Here is a 19774-nt window from a genome sequence, read left to right as displayed (position 1 = left end):
GTAGGAGGTGCCTGCAAAGCAGAGTTAAGCAATACATTTCACACTTCTGCGTCGCTTACAGGAGAAGTCCCCACACATTTTATTTTAAATGTTTTTTAAACGCTTAACGCTCAGAGTACAGGCATGTTGGTATGATGATGCTATATTGCCAAATACTTAATTTCAGTGTTATTTTATAGGGCATCTTAAAACTGGACCAGAAGCAGCTAACAAAAACACAACATAAAACACACACTATCAGAAAGGGGCGTCCCATTGTAGACCTACAATGGAGAACCCACAACTCAGATGTTTGATCATCCATATAAAGAAAAGCACAATCAGTAATGAGGACATTGAGACGAATCGGGAACAGGGCACAATCAGGAACCAGCCTGGTGCCCATACCCATCCATTCCTGAGCTGAGCGTGTCTGATGTGAGATACAGTCCATCAGCAGGAGTCCTGGCTGTTAATTTAAAAATATTACCGATTTTCAATCTTCTGCTTGATTTTCTTGTCGTCCCGATATCACTGCATTGCCTATTTTATTAGAGAAATTTTGAATGAAATAAAGGTAATTATGCGTGTTTTATGCCTGATTTTTCCCTGTTACACAGTACTCCTGGAAGCTTGTGCACCCAACTGATAAATATTCTAATAAAGACTGCCCAGAAAACGCAGAAGAATACGAGCGAGCCACACGGTACAACTATACCAGCGAGGAGAAGTTTGCTCTGGTTGAAGTAAGAAATCGGGGCGCCTCTATTATTTTACTATTTTTGCCAACTTCAGGGTAATGTCTTGTAAGGTGGGTTGTGTGTGTGTGTGTATGTATATATGTATATATACACGTGTACACATATATTTGTGTACATGTATATGTATGTGTATATATGTGTCCATGTTTTTGATAAGACTATTACAGATCTCGCCTTTCTGGTGTGCTTTTTAATTTAAAAGAAACACCACAGTGTGTTACTGGGGAAAGCTAATACCTGTGTGTGCCTCCCAAATTAACATTTGAAGCATAACCTCCTACCCACATGTTTATTGTATGCTGTGCTGGTGAAGAGCTGGAACCAGAGACAAAACCTCTCACTGGACATACAATGGTAATGGGGTTTTTAAAGCTGAATATATTGCAAGAAGTCATTGATAAAGAGACGGAATAGCACTCAACTATTTAGTATCCAGTTATTCATTTTTCTGCAGAATGTCTATTTTACACATTTAATCTAATACGGAGCATAAAAAGTTTGATATGAGCAAAATTAAATTGTTTCCCCCTCATGATATGGCATGGATTGCATTTTTTTTTCTTTTATGTATTTTGTTGCATAACATAACCAGAAAAAAAATGGAGTATAGGGGGAACTGAAGACTCGATATGTCGGAAGGCATTATAGTTCACTTCTTATTTAACACCTGAGATTGTATCAAGAATATATTAAAGAGAAAAGCGTGGGTTTTAGCCCAAGTTATTTATTTCTTAAGGGATTTGAAGCATAGCTGGCACTCTGAATGGAATTGTGTTGCCCTTGTGTCTGGCTTCTCTCTGTAGGTGATTGCCATGATTAAAGGTCTGCAGGTGCTCATGTGCAGGATGGAGAGCGTCTTCAACCATGCCATACGCCATACAATTTATGCTGCCCTGCAAGATTTTGCCCAGGTGACATTGCGAGAGCCCTTGAGACAAGCTATCAAGAAAAAGAAAAATGTGATCCAAAGGTGAGCATTCAACTATATTCCTGTAATGAATCCAGCTGGTTAGTTGTAGTCTTTCAGGACTGCTTGGATGCCTTGTACTTGCTTTAGATGCCAAAAAACGGCCTAAATGATACTGAAACCTGGCATCTTTACATTATAAATGAACCATATCACCAAACCACAGGCATGTCATGTAGAAATGCCAGTGTACTATGGGCCATATCTTCTGCTGTAAGAAACTTTCTGACTGGAAGGCATCTTACAGCCTGTTCAATGGGCTGAACTTGTAGCCGATGACTGCTTAGAAAATATGGCCCGGTGTATGTGGCGGATTTTAGTAGCAGCGTATTTATAAAGTTTGTTAGTCCTGGAAAAATACACACTCTAATTAATTACCTCGTGAACTTGGATCAACACCGGTCATCTATCCCGATTATAGTGTGCTTCAGGCAATCCGGAAGACAGTCTGTGACTGGGGGGCCGGGTGTGAGCCATTCAACGACCCGGCACTTAGAGGGGAGAAAGACCCCAAGAGTGGATTTGACATTAAAGTTCCAAGACGTGCTGTGGGACCATCCAGCACTCAGGTATTTCTCCCGAAACTTTCAGTGACAAGCTAAAGATTTAATACCATCTATTAGGCAAGGAACAGGTCTGTTTTTTGTTGTATTTTTTTAAAATATTTTTGTTGTTGAGAATAGTACATTTTATTTGACTTGCAGACTGATTATCACTTTTTGTGTACAAATGGCAAGGTTGATTTTATATGATGTCTCGACTCCTAAATAAGACCTTATAACCCAAGAGAGAGATAATCGGGTATTTAATTTTATTCAAGTCGGCAAAGACATGACACGATGGAACAATCGCATTTGGTTACTCAACCTTACTCCTACTAAGCAAGTTATAATATTGATCTAAAAGGTGTAGTTTGTTTTCAGATACTTTGTGTAACTGAAAAGCTATTCCTCTTCTAAAGAGGACGTTCTGTCATTTTGTCTAAATTAATGTTTATTTTATAAGCTAGACCAAAGTGAAGCGATAAGTACTGTAACAGCGCTACGCTTGGAGGAACGACAATATTATTAATGCAATCTGGTATGCAAAGGGAGCGGTGACACGTTTAATGGACACGCATGAATTTTTTTTCATAATCATATGTGCATTTTCTAATTTTTAATGTTGCCTAATTTTAAAATCTAATTGGGGGGGGGGCGTTAATTTTTAACCCCTTCAGTTCCTGAGCTGCTTACGATATATTGCCTGGCTGTATATTCTGGATGCTTCCAGGTCTGAAGAGGTTAATGTGAAATGAATCAAATCGATTACCACCAATGTTTTTTCTTTCTGTTTCTGCCTTTGCCTTTTCTCTTGGTGATTGGAGGTGCTTTGCGTTTTTTTGGGGGCTTTCCTTTGGACGCTGTTCTGCCGGCTTTAATTCACTGCTTCCCTGCTGTAGACCCGTAACATGTTTTCCCCTCTGGTAACTATACTAAGCTCCCTAAACATCCCTGTGCAGCATCCGTAGCATTCGCGACTCAAATGTAACCTGTAATGAAAGCTGCGGTGTGTGGTGCGTTGTCACTCGAGTTGCGCTCTGCTGCTATTTAACCATTTTGCTGCTGGAGGGCCCTATTCCCTCTGAGAAAGCAAGTTAAAGCAGTAGGCCAGGAGTGGTCAACTCCAGGCCTCAAGGGCCACCAACAGGCCAGGTTTTAAGGATATCCATGCTTCAGCACAGGTGGCTCAGTCATTGCCTAAGCTACTGATTGAGCCACCTGTGCTGAATCGTGGATATCCTTTAAACCTGACCTGCTGGTGGCCTTTGAGGACTGGAGTTGGTCACTTCTGCACTAGGTCATGTTCCAGACCTACTTCCCCGCTGAAAATGAACATGCAGCATCCCCAAACATAAAAAATAAATCTATGGACATGTTCTTCCAACCATTTACTTTTTACTTCAAATACAGCATTATTATACCTGGGCCTTTTAGTTGTTGAAGCTGCTGAATTTCACGTTCAGGTCCAATACCATGTAATGAGGCCCAAATACTAAAAGGGACACCCTTCTTTTTTGTGAACGACTATTTTTGATTATCAATAGTGGTTGCCAAGTCCGTATGGTACCCCTGCCAGAGGGCTACTTCCTTCTATACTTTTTAATTGTACAGATACCCAGTATCATTATACCGTGCGGCATGATCATTGTCAATGAGGTTTTCTCCCAACTACCCACAAAATCTGCTCCAAAAATAAGTGGGTGTGAACTGCGTTTGATATTTAGCTTTGACTCCCTAACGTACTAACGAGTATCTTCCTGTCTGCCTTCCTCCTTTTCACCATTACCTCCCCTATTTCACCTCTCCCCTTCTCTCTTTCCTCTCTGCGCCCTCCTCTCTGCGCCCTCCTCTCTGCGCCCTCCTCTCTGCACCCTCCTCTCTGCACTCTTCCCCTATTGGTTTTCAGCTCTACATGGTGCGCACTATGGCAGAGTCTTTAAACTCTGCCGAGCTGTTGAAGCAGCTCAAGTCTGTGGGGATGGAAAAGCTAATGATTGTGATAAACAAGTTTCTGAGGCAGTCCTACACCTATCCAACTCTTTTAAACTTTGGTGGTAAGACGATATTTCCTTTTACACGGTTGTTTTTTGTGCTCGAGACCAAACTGTTCCATTTGAAATAAATACGATTTATAGATGTCTATCCTGATGACGGTCGTTTCTTGTAAGCTATCGGACTTAGGTGATGTGTATTTGGTTATGTGTGTATGTATTTATATACTGTGTACATATACATACGTGTGTGGGTATGTGTGTATATATACATATACACATAAATTATATTTCTGTGGCCCCTAGTCGAGCAGAGCTTCAATGTTTCAACTTCAATAATTTTGCTGTGTGTGTGCACCAGGTAATATCAATCTGACTTATTTGAAGTGGGACAGTCTCTCTCGGTATATGACTCTGTCTCTGCACTAATGTGCTCTGTGTATTTTTCCTTTCTTGTGTCTCTCCTCCTGCGACTGCTTCTCCCTTTCAATGACACAGCTTTACATGGTGAGAACCATGTTAGAGTCGCTCATTGCTGACAAAAGCGGTTCCAAGAAAACCCTGAGAAGTAGCCTAGAGGGCCCCACCATTTTGGACATAGAAAAGTTTCACCGCGAGTCTTTCTTCTACACTCATTTGATTAATTTCAGCGGTAAGACGTGTAATCATGTGATCGGTGTCCTGCTGGCATGTCCTAACAACCCATTTAACCCCCGTGGTCAGGGAAATGTTTCCGTTCACTTGCGCTGATGAATTCTCCTGGCTAAACTCCTTTTGCTGCCCGGGGGGGGACCTGCATACACTGCTTTGCATCTCTCGCTGGGCCTTTTGTACTAAGCAGCGCAATTCCACAAGACCACTTTCGGAGCTGAACGACGCCTGTAAGTTGTCTTATGGCAGAGCAGTGCTTGGTAAATATGACCTTATACTGTATATCTGTAACTGTGGCAGCAGAGGAGTTTAACAAAAATGAGCTTGCTATGATTTCTGATACATTTCAAAACCAGTTTCATCATGCTAGCTACAGTAGGCGCACTTCATGAGCGTACACACAGTATGAATTTTCCTTGAATCACATTACAAATAGCTTTCTCCGTTGCATTTTCTTTCACCTCCTCATCAACACCCATGTTTCTAGTGCCCGCGGTCCTGTTTCTTCCTTCACTGCTCTGGATTTCAGTACAACTTCTGATGTTGCCCTGAATAAACCTTCGTTAATTCTTCTGGACAAACGTTAGAATACCATTACTATTAAGTACATGCATTCAATTGAGAAACAGTATTAAGTGGTTAGTGTGGGGCAAGTTTTTCCAACCCTTTCATATAGTGTACGTTTCTTATAGACACACATCCTACAGAACTGCGAGTGTAGTGCAGGCATGAATGTCTTTGCACCTGAAGAACATGATGTAGTCTTAAAGTCATTTATAGTAAAAACTACATCGGTGAAGAACGTGCGTGTTCTCACACCCTACAACTTCTAAAACTACTAAAGGTGAAATCTGTGACACCCAACTTAAAGGGATGTTTTAGGTTGATACATTTTTTGGTGTATATGGTCGACATATCCACTTGAAATATATATTTTTTTGTAATCAACTTATTTTCTTAAGGATTGCAACGTTTTAACATTTTGTGTGTGTGTGTGTGTGTGTGTGTGTGTGTGTGTGTGTGTGTATATATATATATATATATATATATATATATATATATATATATATATATATATATATATATATATATATATATATATATATATATATATATATATATATATCTCCAAAATGAATAGACAATACCGTTTTGTGGCTAACGAAATGCTTTTATTTGTGCCAGCTTTCGAGATACACTGATCTCCTCTTCCGGCGGTGTTACAATAGATAAAGCAAGAAAGGTTTTTACTTAAAATCAGTGCATCCTGGAATGTATCTGTGACTGAAGCCTATCCCTCCCCCCTGTCCAGTATGCGATTTATGACTTAAGGTGTTAAATGGTCCCTGAATGTTAGGTGTGTGTAAATATAAATTTATTAAAAGCACCCACAGTGTATACAGCGAATTACAAAAGGTGTGTGTGAGTGTATACCAATGGTGTGGGTAGGTGTAGAAATGTAAGAGGGTGTTGCATTACTATTAATGTGTGTAGGTACTATGTGGTCCTTATTGGTATATAGGGATAGAATTACATTGTACATATGTATGTGTAAGAGACAGCTGTGTGTGCATTCATATAGCGCAGTATGAATGTATAAATGGTATACTTCTGCATACTATTTAACACCTTACGTCATAAATCGCATACTGCACAGGGGGAGGGATAGGCTTCAGTCAGATACATTCCTCGATGCACTATTTTTACGTAAAAACCTCTCTTGCTTTATCCATTGTAACATCGCCGGAAGAAGAGATCAGTTATCTCGACAGCTCGCACAAATAAACGCATTTAGTTAGCCACATAACGCTATCGTCTTCGTTTTATTATTTTTTATATCTATCCCCCTGATGCCGGTCGTTTCTTGTAAGCGACCTTGCTTGGGTGATGCATCACGCGAATGAATACATTATTTAAGAAGATAATACATTTGTTAACACTAGCAAAGGTTCAGGAGCGCAAATAGATCCAGGTACATATAGAAAAATTGAAATATATAGTGCAATACAGTAATGGTGAAAAAGGTGTAAATTAAGAAGTGTATAGTTCACTCACATGGTCCATGAGTGAATAAGGCAGTGCGGTTTTTCTGAGTGACAAACTCGTGGTCCAAACACTCGCATTGTTATATTCTTCGGGATCAGTTGAAGAGAGAAGGGGACAAAGGGAGGGAAAGCCCACATAGAAAATAGAGGAGACACAGATAGTGCCGATTGCTTTATAATAAAAAAACACAGTAAAAGATATATTGCACTTACAAATAAAATGCAAAGGTCGGCATAGGGACCACCCATGGGCATATTCTGGGGTAGATGCAGCACTCCCTCTCCCACGGTATTCCAGCTGCGACAGCCGTTTCACAGGGAAAGCCAGGGACGGGGACCAATCACTGCTCAAAGTGCTTCCAGAATGTCCACCAACAGCTGAGCAGTCCTCTCAACGTCTGTGTAGGTCCACCCCTTAGGGTGGTTGTTGTTGTTTACGAAGACAACAATGCAAGTGTTTGGACACTGACACAAGTTGGTCACTTGGAATAACCACACTGCCTTGTACACTTTTTAATTTACCCTTTTCACCATTACTGTATTTCACTATATATTTCTATTGTTTCCATATGTACCTGGATCTATTTGTGCTCCAGAACCTTGGTTTCTGCAATTCGTTTATGGACTTGGATTGTGTCCATCTCAGGAGCAGCACTACTGCAGGGAGTGCATACATTTCAATGAAAGAAACATTTCACGAGTGTGCTCACTGTTATCACCTGTATCTATATTTGCACTTGATTCTTTTTTTCGATTTGTTAACACTAGCAGACCCTAATATTCCGAGTTTGTACAAGAATGAGCGCTCGGTGTAAACTCTGCATGAGTAACCCAGCTTTTATTTCTAAATGAGCCGAGTGTAATCGGAAACATGCAACCTTATACACTTTCATTCACTGTGCTTGCTGCTACCATCACACGGTCTTGTCCTTGCTGTTGTGTGCATTTAGAGGGGTTTGCAATCAAGAGAATGTGTTCCAATACTAAGTTGGAAATACACCAGTATAGAAGCACTATTCATAACCAACAACGTGCATCTTTAACACCTTCACTGCAGGACTCTATCAGTGCAGGTGTTAACCATAAATGTTTCTTATTGTGCACAACCCTTTTTATACTAAAATACTGTAAAACTTTGTTGCATACTAACATTGTTATGAGAAGATGGCACGGGGGAGGTTGGATAGAGCATGCTTTGGACTACATGATCTTTCTATCTTTCTATTTTTCTATCTTTCACAATGTTCTAGATGCACTGGTCATGATGTTCATGTGGTTTGCGTTTGTGTTGACAGTTCCCTACATAATACTCTCTGCTTAACTTTATCGCACTGTCCTGGTTTCCTCTTGAAGAGACCCTACAGCAGTGCTGTGATTTGTCCCAGCTGTGGTTCAGGGAGTTTTTCTTGGAGTTGACCATGGGTCGCAGAATTCAATTCCCCATTGAGATGTCCATGCCATGGATTCTGACTGACCATATCCTGGAGACAAAGGAGTCATCCATGATGGAGTAAGGACATACATGTTTCTCTTTTGTCTATACTTCCTCTAACTGTAGATGTTTGGTATTGTATATTCTGACAACCTGTTAAGACAGTAATTCCCAATGTATACTATTATAGCACACAACTCTATACAGTATCTACAGTAATAATGCAGGCACCGTGAATAGCTTACAATGTACATCTTTTAGTTCCTGATACAGGATAGTGATTTGTCCCTAGGTTCTTTTAGTTCAGATTGCAGGCTTGCTGCTGCAATGCTTGATAATGTAATATCTAAGACGGGATGTTCTATAAGACTGTTTTTATAAGGCAATCGTGTGGCATTACTATCCTAGCTCCAATTCTTTGTCAATATCCCAATTGCCCTACAGCAAACTACCAGGATGAGATGAGTTTGGTCTATCAAGCCTCTAACAGACTGCAGAAGGAATAATAATATGGTGATCACAAACTTGCGTGTGCGGTGTACATTAAGTTTAATGATCTTTTCATTATTTGCACACACCATCAATCTCATTTGCTGAGAACAATCGCAATTCAGAGAAGACAAAGGAACACCATACGCAGCATATTGTTTAAGCAATTCCTTTGACACTTTTCTCCACTGACCTCTGGGAAACCTTTGAAGATACATGGTATATACGGTGGTTCACCATTGTGTCACCAGTCTGTACATCGATTCGGATATGCATCCGAATGCTTTTTTATTTTGCCCTGAAATTATGAATTGATGATAAAATTGTACATAAAAAAAATCAGTGCTACCAAGTTACCTTGTGTATGTTCAGCACAGGTTTTATGCAATGGGTTAGGGTCACAATGCAAGAGATGTGTTTTTCTATCTCATGGTGAACTATCTGTCTTGCGTTCATGTTTTCTCCAGGTATGTTCTGTACTCTCTGGATCTGTACAATGACAGTGCACATTATGCCCTCACAAAGTTCAAGAAGCAGTTCCTTTATGATGAAATTGAGGCTGAGGTACGTGAGTCTTTCCTTTGTCTCAGTCAGTAGGCGTACTGTTTCAAAGTTCCCTTGTCGTTCCTCTTTGTCAGTGATTAAAGTTCCATATTAAATCTACCACAGGGAGGCAGCAGATGACATTGCAATTAGCAGCCAAATAAAGGCCTTTTATTGGTATCTAAGATGTCTTTTCTCATATTTCTTTCTTCTGTGGAGCACTACATGATGAATATAGATTTTCATGTACCCCCAAATCTGTTCACTGGTACAGTAATCACTTTTATACAAAGACGCCCCTTATTCTGGATTTGCTGAAATGTTTTGTTTTCTGTTTAGTCCTGGGCTTTAGTAAGAGCCTGGGGTTCCTTAATAATTGTAATTTAGAAAATAAGCGCTAAAATGTCACCTTTTATTAATGCCTTCCTTGCAGTAATAGGTAGTTCGTGCCACTTAATCTGCCATTTGTAGATAAAAGGGAAAAATGAATCTCTCGGAGATAATTGTGGCATTCTGCTTCTACACCGGGTATTATAAACGCATGGAAGTCATCGCAGGCTGTAAAATCACTTCTCATAAGTACTGTGTTTCCATATTATTTATTTATTTATTTATTTATTTTTAACCAAAATGGCCCTTACTTACTCTTGGCCACATCCAATATCCTTTCCCTCCTCGGGGATAATGCACAGTGCTTAGATGTGCCAATCACCTCCCTGTAGCATGTGTCTGAGTGTGAGGCATCTCATTTGCTTTTCAATGATTATTACATTGCCTGAACTTCTTTCGACTAAACCACCTGTGCTAAAACCGGGATATCCAAAAAACCTGTCCCGTTGGGAGTTCTTAAGGACGGAAGTTAGGAACCACTGAATTAGAGTAACAGTCTGCAATGCTACATTTAATGTGCCAAGATAAACCTCTGTTTAGGCTGCTCCTTCACATCTGTGCACATTTCTTTTCTGAAACCTGTCTCTTTTCTTAGGTAAACTTGTGCTTTGACCAGTTTGTCTACAAGTTAGCTGACCAAATCTTTGCCTACTATAAGGTTATTGCCGCGAGGTATGTATTTCGAGTCTTCCATAGCAGCTATGTTTCAGTTTGCCGTGTCTTGGCGCTGACACACTTTGTGGTGTCTTGCAGTCTTCTTTTAGACAAGCGGCTCCGGGCAGAGTGTAAAAACCTGGGAGCCAACATCCCCCAACAATTGTCCAATCGTTATGACACATTGCTGAAGCAGAGACACGTTCAGGTGAGTAACTAGACACACACAATGCTGTCTGTGCTGAGCCCAGCGGGCCCATAGTTACATGGAAACTCCCCCTCCATCTCCTGTGTGTGATTGGACTGTGTGGCGTGGTTGCTGCTTTAACCCTTTCAGTGTAGCGGTGTTCTTTGACACATTACATGTGTGTGTTGTGGGGGCATCCTAAGCACAAATTATTTATAAGGAATGTAACCACACTTGTGTCTTATATCCAGTACTCCTAAGTTGCTGCTGTGTTAAACTGAAAAAAATAAATAAAAATGTAGTTTATTTTTTGTATACCTGTCAGTCATACTTGCAACTCTTCTCTGATGCTGCTCTATGCCCACGTAAGCACTCCTTAGGTCTTGCTGGAACAAAGTCTTTTGAAAGACTCATAGATGGAGACTGTGAGCTACGTCCCACATAAAACCAAAGACCGAGATGTGCTTAATAGGTTAGAACTAGGTGACTACTGGCTTTTTATAAGTAAATCAGACATCTGAGTTTTTCTAAATAATTTTGAACGTTTATTCTGTCACTATTAACATTGTAATCTGAAATTTAGCGTCTGTTTTACTGCCCACATCTCTGACCGTTCATTCTTTTAGCATTTACCCTTTTCTAATTTTTGTTTTTAAACACTTCTAAGAGGACCTCCTTCAATCTGATTCGGATCATATGGGTAAAGTTCAAAATCACCCCATGTTTATACTTGTAGATTTTTTTTTTTTTTTTTTCCCCACCTCTTCAAAAGATATGTAGCACCTCGTTTTCACCTAGCAAACCTACCTGCCATTAGTTCGTTCTGGTCCTAAGTGGGATTGTGCCTTAAGATGTATAGTTGAGTATTTACTGCCAGACATTGCAAGCAAATACAATTAAAAAAAATTAAAAAATAAGTGTGCACTAACGGTGTTCTGATTTCTTCAGCTTTTGGGCAGATCTATTGATCTCAACCGCTTGATCACTCAGAGGATTTCAGCCGCCATGTACAGGTCGCTGGAACTGGCCATAGGACGTTTCGAGAGTGAAGATCTGACCTCTATTGTGGTAAGTTAACCCTGTGAGTGACGGCGTTCTCTGCCGCATGCGTTGGCCTAGATGCATCAAGCAGTGATGAGGAAAACTGGAGAGGATCTCCAAACATTTGTACATTTTTGGTGCAAGTTGACTAAAAAACGTGCACTTTTTGGAGACATCTCCAGTTTTTTTCCTTACCACTGCTTGGTCTATCTGGGCCATGGTCTTGTAACTGGAGAGGACTTCACGTTTGTATCTCAATGAGAACTCTTAGCCATAAGATATATTCTCTCCTGTTTGTACCATTTGCTGGTTAACCCTTCACTGTCTGAAACGCATTGGAAGAAACAATTTAGCGGTTTATTTGGCTTCCTTGGAAAATGCAATAACCTCTAATTTAAAAGATTTATGTATAAAACAAATGTTTTTTTTACCAAACCCACGTTCTAATCTTATCTGATTTATTTCTTGTCCGCGCTGGAAAAATCAATTTGTTCCGGGCAAGAGGAGGAATGAGGTTGACAGGTGGTGCTAAATAGACAGCAGCTTCAGAGGCAGAGCTTGCCGAAGTCACGCCTCACAACGCCAACGCAAGGCATTGTGGGGCGTGACTTCGGAAGCAGCAGAGGCGCAGCTCTGACGCAGTCCATCGGCAGTCGCAGTTTTTCCTTCGCTAGTTTAAAAAAAATTGCCACCATCTTTATTCAAAGTAAATTTTATGTCGGTATCTTCCCACAAGAAAAGTACAGTATTTTCAAATGAAATAAGTGGTTGGGGTGAGTAAAGAGTTTGTAAGAGAGACAACGTTACACACACATTTAGTGTAAATTTGATTGCTCAGATCATTTATTCTGTAAGGGACTTAAGCATAAATAAGTCACACAGACACACCATCCCTACCCCAACAGGAAGCATGAGATTGTGTTACAGAGCAGTTGTTCTACAGATACATTGGTTGAAATGTAATCTTGGGGTCTCAGGAAGCCTATGTCATTGCTTAGTATCTGAAGATGCTTGGAATTTGGAGTATGCTTTGAGATACTTAGATGCAGCATTCTGTTAACACTTGGATACTTAGATGCATCATTACATTACAATGCTGTAATGCCTTTTTTTGCTTGCACATTCTGTTTGTAACCTGCACAATTACTACATGATGATATCTAAATACAGTAAAAGCTTTGTTATATATATACAGCAAGTGCCGGATAAGCCAAAAATATGGGTGACTAAGTTATATTATACTTTCAATACAAATTTTCAAAGCATTACAATACATAAAGTATAAAATACTATACAGTTACTCACTAAGCAAGTGGTAATACTACTGTAATACTGTCAAACATCCGACTGCACTCAAATACTCTGGATCTGAGCGATCTGGAGGTGCCGGATAGCATCGGGATGGATTCCAGTTACTACATTGAAGATTTCCTTGGTGAAGAGTTCAGGAAATATTATTCCAGGCTCAACCCTTTCCCAATACAACAAATATGTGAATCAAGGAAAAAAATCATATAACAAACCCAAGATGAGCTTGTAGTGTTTTTTTTTTTAATATGCATTTCAACGACACAGGTTGGATCAGATTGAGATGTAAGAAGTGCACAGGCAGTACTGGGAGTGAGCAAAGTTATCTGGAACCTTTGTGCGGTTTTGTAATGGTTTATATTGTGCCAGTGCATGAGTGCTGCTCACTTTATACGGAGATACCCAGATAAAAATGATCCTTGGCTATTTGGAAAAGTATGTGCTATTACAGTGGTCTGTTCAAAAATGTCACTGTGACTTAAAGGAATCTCGGCAATTGATATTGCCGGCATGGGATTCTGGGGGTTGAAGTTCTGTTTCTTATATAGTACTATACACTTGAAGACAGTAACACATGTCCATAAGGTGTGTGCCTATTTCAGGGGGGATTCTGTCTCTCATGTAGTTTAAGGCTGATAACGGAGATATGTCTTTGTGTAAATCTGTGGTTTAAATGTTGTTTGCACTATTCTCCCAAGTCATGAATGTAGTTTTACTGGGTCTAATAATAAAAGAAAGTTGGAAAGTCGGAATCTGAGAGCTCTCCCACCCCACCCTCTCCACATTGCTTTCCTCTGTTCAATTCAAACATTGTGTTTGTTTTTGTGTGTAGGAGCTGGATGGTCTTGTCGAAATCAACCGAATGACACACAAGTTGCTGAGCAGATACCTGACGTTGGACAGCTTTGATGCTATGTTCCGGGAGGCCAATCATAATGTGTCCGCTCCATACGGCAGGATCACCCTTCACGTCTTCTGGGAGCTAAACTACGATTTTCTCCCCAACTACTGCTACAATGGGTCCACCTACAGGTAATATGGGCCTTCTCTCATGTACCTTAAGCACCACACCGTATTTTTGGTAACGGTGTGGTAATGCTTTTTCAGGCCACAAATGAGTCACGAGTGTCAGTCGTCTGACAAGGACTCCTCTGTTGCACTGTTCCAATTTGCAGGTCGCAGTATACATTGCACGTGTAGCCGTAATAACAGTCATCCACGGCATGTTTTATCTGCACGGTTTAGCGCTTGGAAGAAGTGACTGTTATAAAATGTACCAGGGTTGTGCTGTCAGGCTGGGGCTGCCTAGTTTTGTCTGATCTAACTAAGGTTCCTAGTACACCTTGTTAGATCCGAACCTTAATACAGTGTACGTGAAGATGTTCCATGCCCACGTGCTTTTGCATACAGTTAATATAATACTTCTTCTTTGCCATACGGAACATGGTAGGAGTGACGTCATCTGAACAGATTCACTCCAGGTTTTAAAATATCAAAATGTTTAGAAACCTGCGGTTCCTAAGACTTTCCTATTAACAGGAAGGATGTAATCCGGGACAGTCCTAACAAATGTGAACCTTTACATTTTCCATCTCAGAAGGTACAATCCAAGTTAGCCAACCAAAAAACATTTTGTAGGGAATCTAACAATCTAATGGACATAATTCAACAAATATAACCATTCTTAAAACGCAGACGTGGCTGCTTTTGGAAATGAATCCCAAAGCTCTCTTCCTCTGGGCCTCTGAATAGCGGAGTGTTGCAGTAAAGGATTTCCGCTACCCTTATCCCCAGCTTGTCCTAATTAGAGAGCCAATAAAAGTACGGGGGAATGCGACGGGGCGATTTTGCCCGTACAAGCGCCTGTTGACATCACACGCAAGAGAGCAGCCGGGAGAAATCAAACCCCTTCCAAGCATCTCCATGTCTACAAAATGACTTCTAAAATATATTTAAAAATAGATATTGGTAAAAAGTCACCCAGATTTAACCCCTTAAACATGTCACTGCAAATAGTACACTTTTGTCCTACATGGGACTGCCCTTTTTCAGGGTCTGAACTGCTTGGGTAATCTTGAGTGACCGGCCACCGTCCATGCTGAGCAATGCAATGGTTCCTCCTCTTGCTGTGTAGAATCCAGAATAATGTAGTGTGCTTAGGCTTTAGGTACAAGACCTCTTCCAGCTTTGTGTGTGTGTGTGTGTGTATTTTATTAATGACCACGTTAGACAACAAAGAATACAAACTTGCAACAATGTAAGGGAAGATTTATTAATAAAACTACCAGCAGTTTAAAACTAGGATATAAATTATTCCAGTCTTCAAAGGAAAATAAATCTATGTGCAAATGAGTCCTAACGACTTCATTTGACCAGTACTTAGAGCAGATATGACTTAAAAATGGATTAGGTTTACGTAATTGTTTGGAAGATTGGGTTTACAGAGTGATTTGCTCAGTTGAGTCAATCCGTTTATTCTTACTGTCCATAACGATTTCTCAGAGTAAGTACTGTAAATCACGTGCACCGTTTGTCAATGTTCTGTACATTTTCTGTAGAAACTCATGATCAGATCTGGGGAGTAATGTGGACTTCGAAGTTACCCCTTTCAAGGCTAGAGATTTCTGCAAGTAATTTACATGCATTGCAGTTGTTTCTCACTGAAGTCAAAAAATAAATATGTACAATTTTTTTATTTATTTATTTTTTTATGTAGCATATAGTCCTGGTAGAAAACCTTATTTTCTTTTCTAAAGAGATCTATTTTAGAAAATCCCTTTGTATTCTTATAACATCAAAACAGCAACCATTTAGAAAGTCCTATTTTGACCCCTCTGCAGTGCTTATGAAATGACCACTGTAAATAATAATAGCATGTTCTTGTATAGCGCTGCTAGTTTTACGTAGCGGGTTACAGAGACATTTTGCAGGCACAGGTCCCTGCCCCGTAGAGCTTACAATCTATGTTTTTGGTGCCTGAGGCACAGGGACATAAAGTGACTTGCCCTAGGTCACAAGGAGCAGGTTCAAACAGTGCCAGTCAGTGTCTTTACTCACTGAGCCACTCCTTCTATAAAATATTTAATGTTCTATTTTAATAGTGCATAGACATCTGGATCTTGTTGCCATAGTTCACACACTACCATTCAGATAACCAAAATAATCACCATTGTTTGTCTGATCATGCTGTTCTGCAGTGCACCGTACCCGTGCGTTGCTCCACCTTTGAGCAGCGCATGCGTTTTACACTGTGTGCTCTTGTACATGTTTATCAATGTCACATAGTAGCTCACCAGTGTACGTGTGACTCTTTTACAGGTTTGTTCGCACAGTTTTACCTTTCTCGCAAGAATTCCAGCGCGACAAACAGCCAAATGCCCAGCCGCAGTATTTATTTGGCTCAAAGGTTAGTCGGTTTGGGTGTTATGCATATGAGAGTCCCCGCATTGCGGGAGTCTGTAGTAGTGAAGTGGGGACAAAAAAAAAGAAAATTGGGTACAACTTAAAGTAACTTTATTTATTATTTTGCAAAGCCTGGTTGTCAGTTTGGGGATGAACTGTAACTTTTCAACATGGAAGAGCGTATTTTCATGTCTACACAGGACAAGCTGTGTTTTAAAGGGGCAATCGAAGCAACTTTTTTTTTTTTTTAACTCTGGATTGAAGGGGGTCTTTGGAGCTGAATCACATTAATTTCAACTCCAGGGACCCCTGCTTCCAGAGATAGACCTCCATAAGAGGTGTCGGTAGCTGCTCTGGCTGGGTAAGCAGGGCTCACATTATGGCCGCTTTTGAAAGCTCCCGCATGCCGATAGGAAGCCGTGATGTCATCCGGTGCAGGCTTCCTATTGGCCTAGGCGACGCGGACCTTTAACAAGCGGAGATACCGGTACCCCCTACGGAGGTACGTATCTCAGGAAGCAGGGGTCCCCAGAGTTGAAATTATTGGGTTTAGCTCCCGAGACCCCCTGTTTCAATCCTTTGTAAAAATAGATGTAAAATAACCCCCCAATGTTCTTGGATTGCATCTTTAAGATGCCACCTAAGTGTATATTTGAACCCCGTTTTCTGCTAGCGGGACCAACAAACTCCTTGCTTTGCTGTCTGGATTGTGACTTGTTTAAACCATGAGGAATTGCAAATTGTAATTACTCTTAAGAGCTTCTTTAGGCTTTGGTCTATTTGATTCTGTGACTAGCAAGCCCTACTGTATATAGGAATTATGTAATTTAAAAAAAAAAACTAAAATTCATGAACCAGTGCTAAAGTCCAGTCCTCCAACTCCCCCCACCCCCAACAGATCAGGTTTTCAGGATGTCCCTGCTTTAGCACAGGTGGCTCAATCATGCTCAGTCAAAGACTGCACCACTTGTGCTGAAGCAGGGATAGCCTGAAAACCTGACCTATTGGTGGATGGGGATGCAGTCTGTGTATTTGTAACACACAGTAGTCCAAATGTGAGGCACTTCAAAAAATGGAAAATCAAGATGCATCAGTGTAGGTAGTCTATTAATATCCAGGAAACTAAACACTAATACAGGAAATACATTTATTAGCTAATGTATTATTTCCTGTATTAGCCACACACACACATGGTGCAAGATGGCAGATGTTAGACTGCTAATGGCAGTCTGTTTGTGATCACCAAGACTTGCTACCTCCTAGATTTGTGGGTACGTCCTACCAGTGGAGCTGCCTTCTTGTTCGTTCTTGCAGCGCCTCGACTTATTCTGCAGCTGTCTTCACAGGAGGTGCCTCTCCAATTCTGAGGGCACACGTGGTGGGTGATAACCTAAATTGTATTGGGGGGGGGGGGGGGGTGATGACACAGCTTGATTGTGCATTATTAGGTACATATTTCTCACAATTTGTAGCGACGTTCAGTTGATTAAGAGTTTAATTTTTGGGACGTTAGAAAGCTGGTTGGGGACAAAACTGTAAATTTGTGTCACACAGGATTGCACCTTTTCAGATGTTCAGATGTTCAGAAAACAGGAACAACTTCAATATTGGTATTAAATCAGCAGTCCATGTTTTCTTTCGCCTCTTTCCCTGGCACCTGGAAAAAATAACTCTGCAAAAAAAAGATGTTCATGACCGCATACTTCAAAAGCTTCATTTTCGTCAAAGGTTTAATTGCAGACATAGGGCAACGTGTCTTTATTTATAAGGTTTTAGCAAATAAAAATACCACTTGTGAGCACATTCACATATCTCCGACAGGTCTGCAACCTGCTTTTCCTCATTATCTCTTGGCATAAAATGCATCCACTGCAGCCAGGGATTCTGGGAAATGAGCACGCAGTGTCACGTTTTACTTCATATCCATTTTAACATGGATCCCTATAAAGGTATGCCTGCCGTATTATACAGCTTTTCAGCACAGCCTGGGTTAAAGAAGTGCGTAGCCATTAAGCCTGCCCACAGAGACAGCGGTTACTACCTTTGGCGTCTCCTCCGTGTGAGGGCAGGTTATACTGGCTTTGCAATGTGAAGTAGGAATAGGTTTTAGTTTCTAATACGGTTTTAGATGTTCTCCCGACCATTTATATGGCGCAGTATGTTTATGCTGGAGAGTTTGCGGGATGATCTCATTACAGAGCAGCCTTATTATACAAGATTTCCACTTACTCCCTCACTGATTAGCAGAGGGTTCTGTTTGCAATCAGCCTCTTGTGCTTTGAACAAACGTGCTTGGATGAAGGCTTTGGATCTCCCAACTCATCATGCCCATACTGTAATTAACGGTTCAAGAGACCGAGGTTTAATCGCACCACCACAGAGTTTACATTGAATCTCTGTAGCCGATTTAGAATTGAAAAGCATGGATGCTTATTTACACTGGATTATGTTTTTTTTGTCAGATTAACAAAATGAATTTGACCTAATCTCCTATCTAATCAGGAATAGGCTGGACTTGTAGTGAGAATGTAAGATGTATACACAGCGGCCTGGCCTCCCAGTGATCCAGAGCCAGAGAGCTATAATCTTTGTGTGGGTTCATGTATAGGACAAAGCATCCTCTGAGTACCACAAGATCCATTGTGTTATTCTGAGACCGTATAATAGCGTTATTCCCATTAATACTAATATTAGTGTTTTATACTGTGGTGACATAGTCCTATCTCACCAGGTCCGATTTTTAAGAATTGACCCGCTATGATCCAAAAGTTTTGCTATACACTTATCAGCACACATTCTTCTATGGCATCATCTCCTGTTATGTGGACTAGATACATTGCTATTGTGTTTTTTAGTTCTGTGTCATTCTTGGTAAAAAAAAAAAAAAAAAAAAAATTTAAATGCTATGGTCATTACAATCTATGAAACAGTCCAACTTTTCCATATTAAAGGCTGAGAACATCTACACTGCAGCCTTCCAGTTTCAAAGGTTAGCTTTACTTTCCTCATGATTGTATGCTTCTCTGGGAAATTATCCAGTATTTTTCTGTTTTGGGGAAATTATATATTTTTTTGCAGTTATTAATAAAAAAATACTTTTGTAATTTTCTAAATTGCAGCCTTAAGTCACTATGATATTGTCATTAAAGTAATAACTTGTGGCTGGGAGTAATCTTCTAGGTAAAGCATATTGTTGGGACAGATGGTAATGTGTGCCTGTGACCAAGTACAGTTTACCGCAGTACCTCTGTCAGTTTGATGGGGAGCTTGTTATACCTGAACCATATCACTGCTATTACTTTTACAGGTCAAGGAAGATTAAATAAAGCAAGAGTTCCCTACACTTATTGATGGCATTTTTTAATTAAAACCATAACACAAGTGAAAATAAT

General features: G+C 40.3%; 1 protein-coding gene across 2 annotated transcripts in view; it reads left to right on the top strand.

The window, feature by feature from the left end:
• The window catches only part of CYFIP1 (cytoplasmic FMR1 interacting protein 1), a 68565-nt gene that overhangs the window by 30231 nt on the left and 18560 nt on the right, over positions 1–19774 (top strand). The window contains exons 13-23 of one of the 2 annotated variants that reach the window (XM_075590576.1): positions 600–725; positions 1544–1710; positions 2129–2276; positions 4739–4892; positions 8290–8446; positions 9325–9421; positions 10386–10462; positions 10544–10652; positions 11580–11699; positions 13813–14012; positions 16299–16386. In XM_075590576.1, the coding sequence (XP_075446691.1) occupies positions 600–725; positions 1544–1710; positions 2129–2276; positions 4739–4892; positions 8290–8446; positions 9325–9421; positions 10386–10462; positions 10544–10652; positions 11580–11699; positions 13813–14012; positions 16299–16386 (1443 nt within the window). Of the gene's footprint in view, positions 1–599; positions 726–1543; positions 1711–2128; positions 2277–4155; positions 4304–4738; positions 4893–8289; positions 8447–9324; positions 9422–10385; positions 10463–10543; positions 10653–11579; positions 11700–13812; positions 14013–16298; positions 16387–19774 lie in introns of both variants that reach the window. The other variant, XM_075590577.1, reaches the window with a different exon arrangement.

The sequence above is a fragment of the Ascaphus truei genome, chromosome 3 (genome assembly GCF_040206685.1).
Source record: "Ascaphus truei isolate aAscTru1 chromosome 3, aAscTru1.hap1, whole genome shotgun sequence".
NCBI lineage: Eukaryota > Metazoa > Chordata > Amphibia > Anura > Ascaphidae > Ascaphus > Ascaphus truei.
The sequence above is the reverse complement of the archived record's forward strand: the minus strand, read 5'-3'. Positions and strand labels throughout refer to the sequence as shown.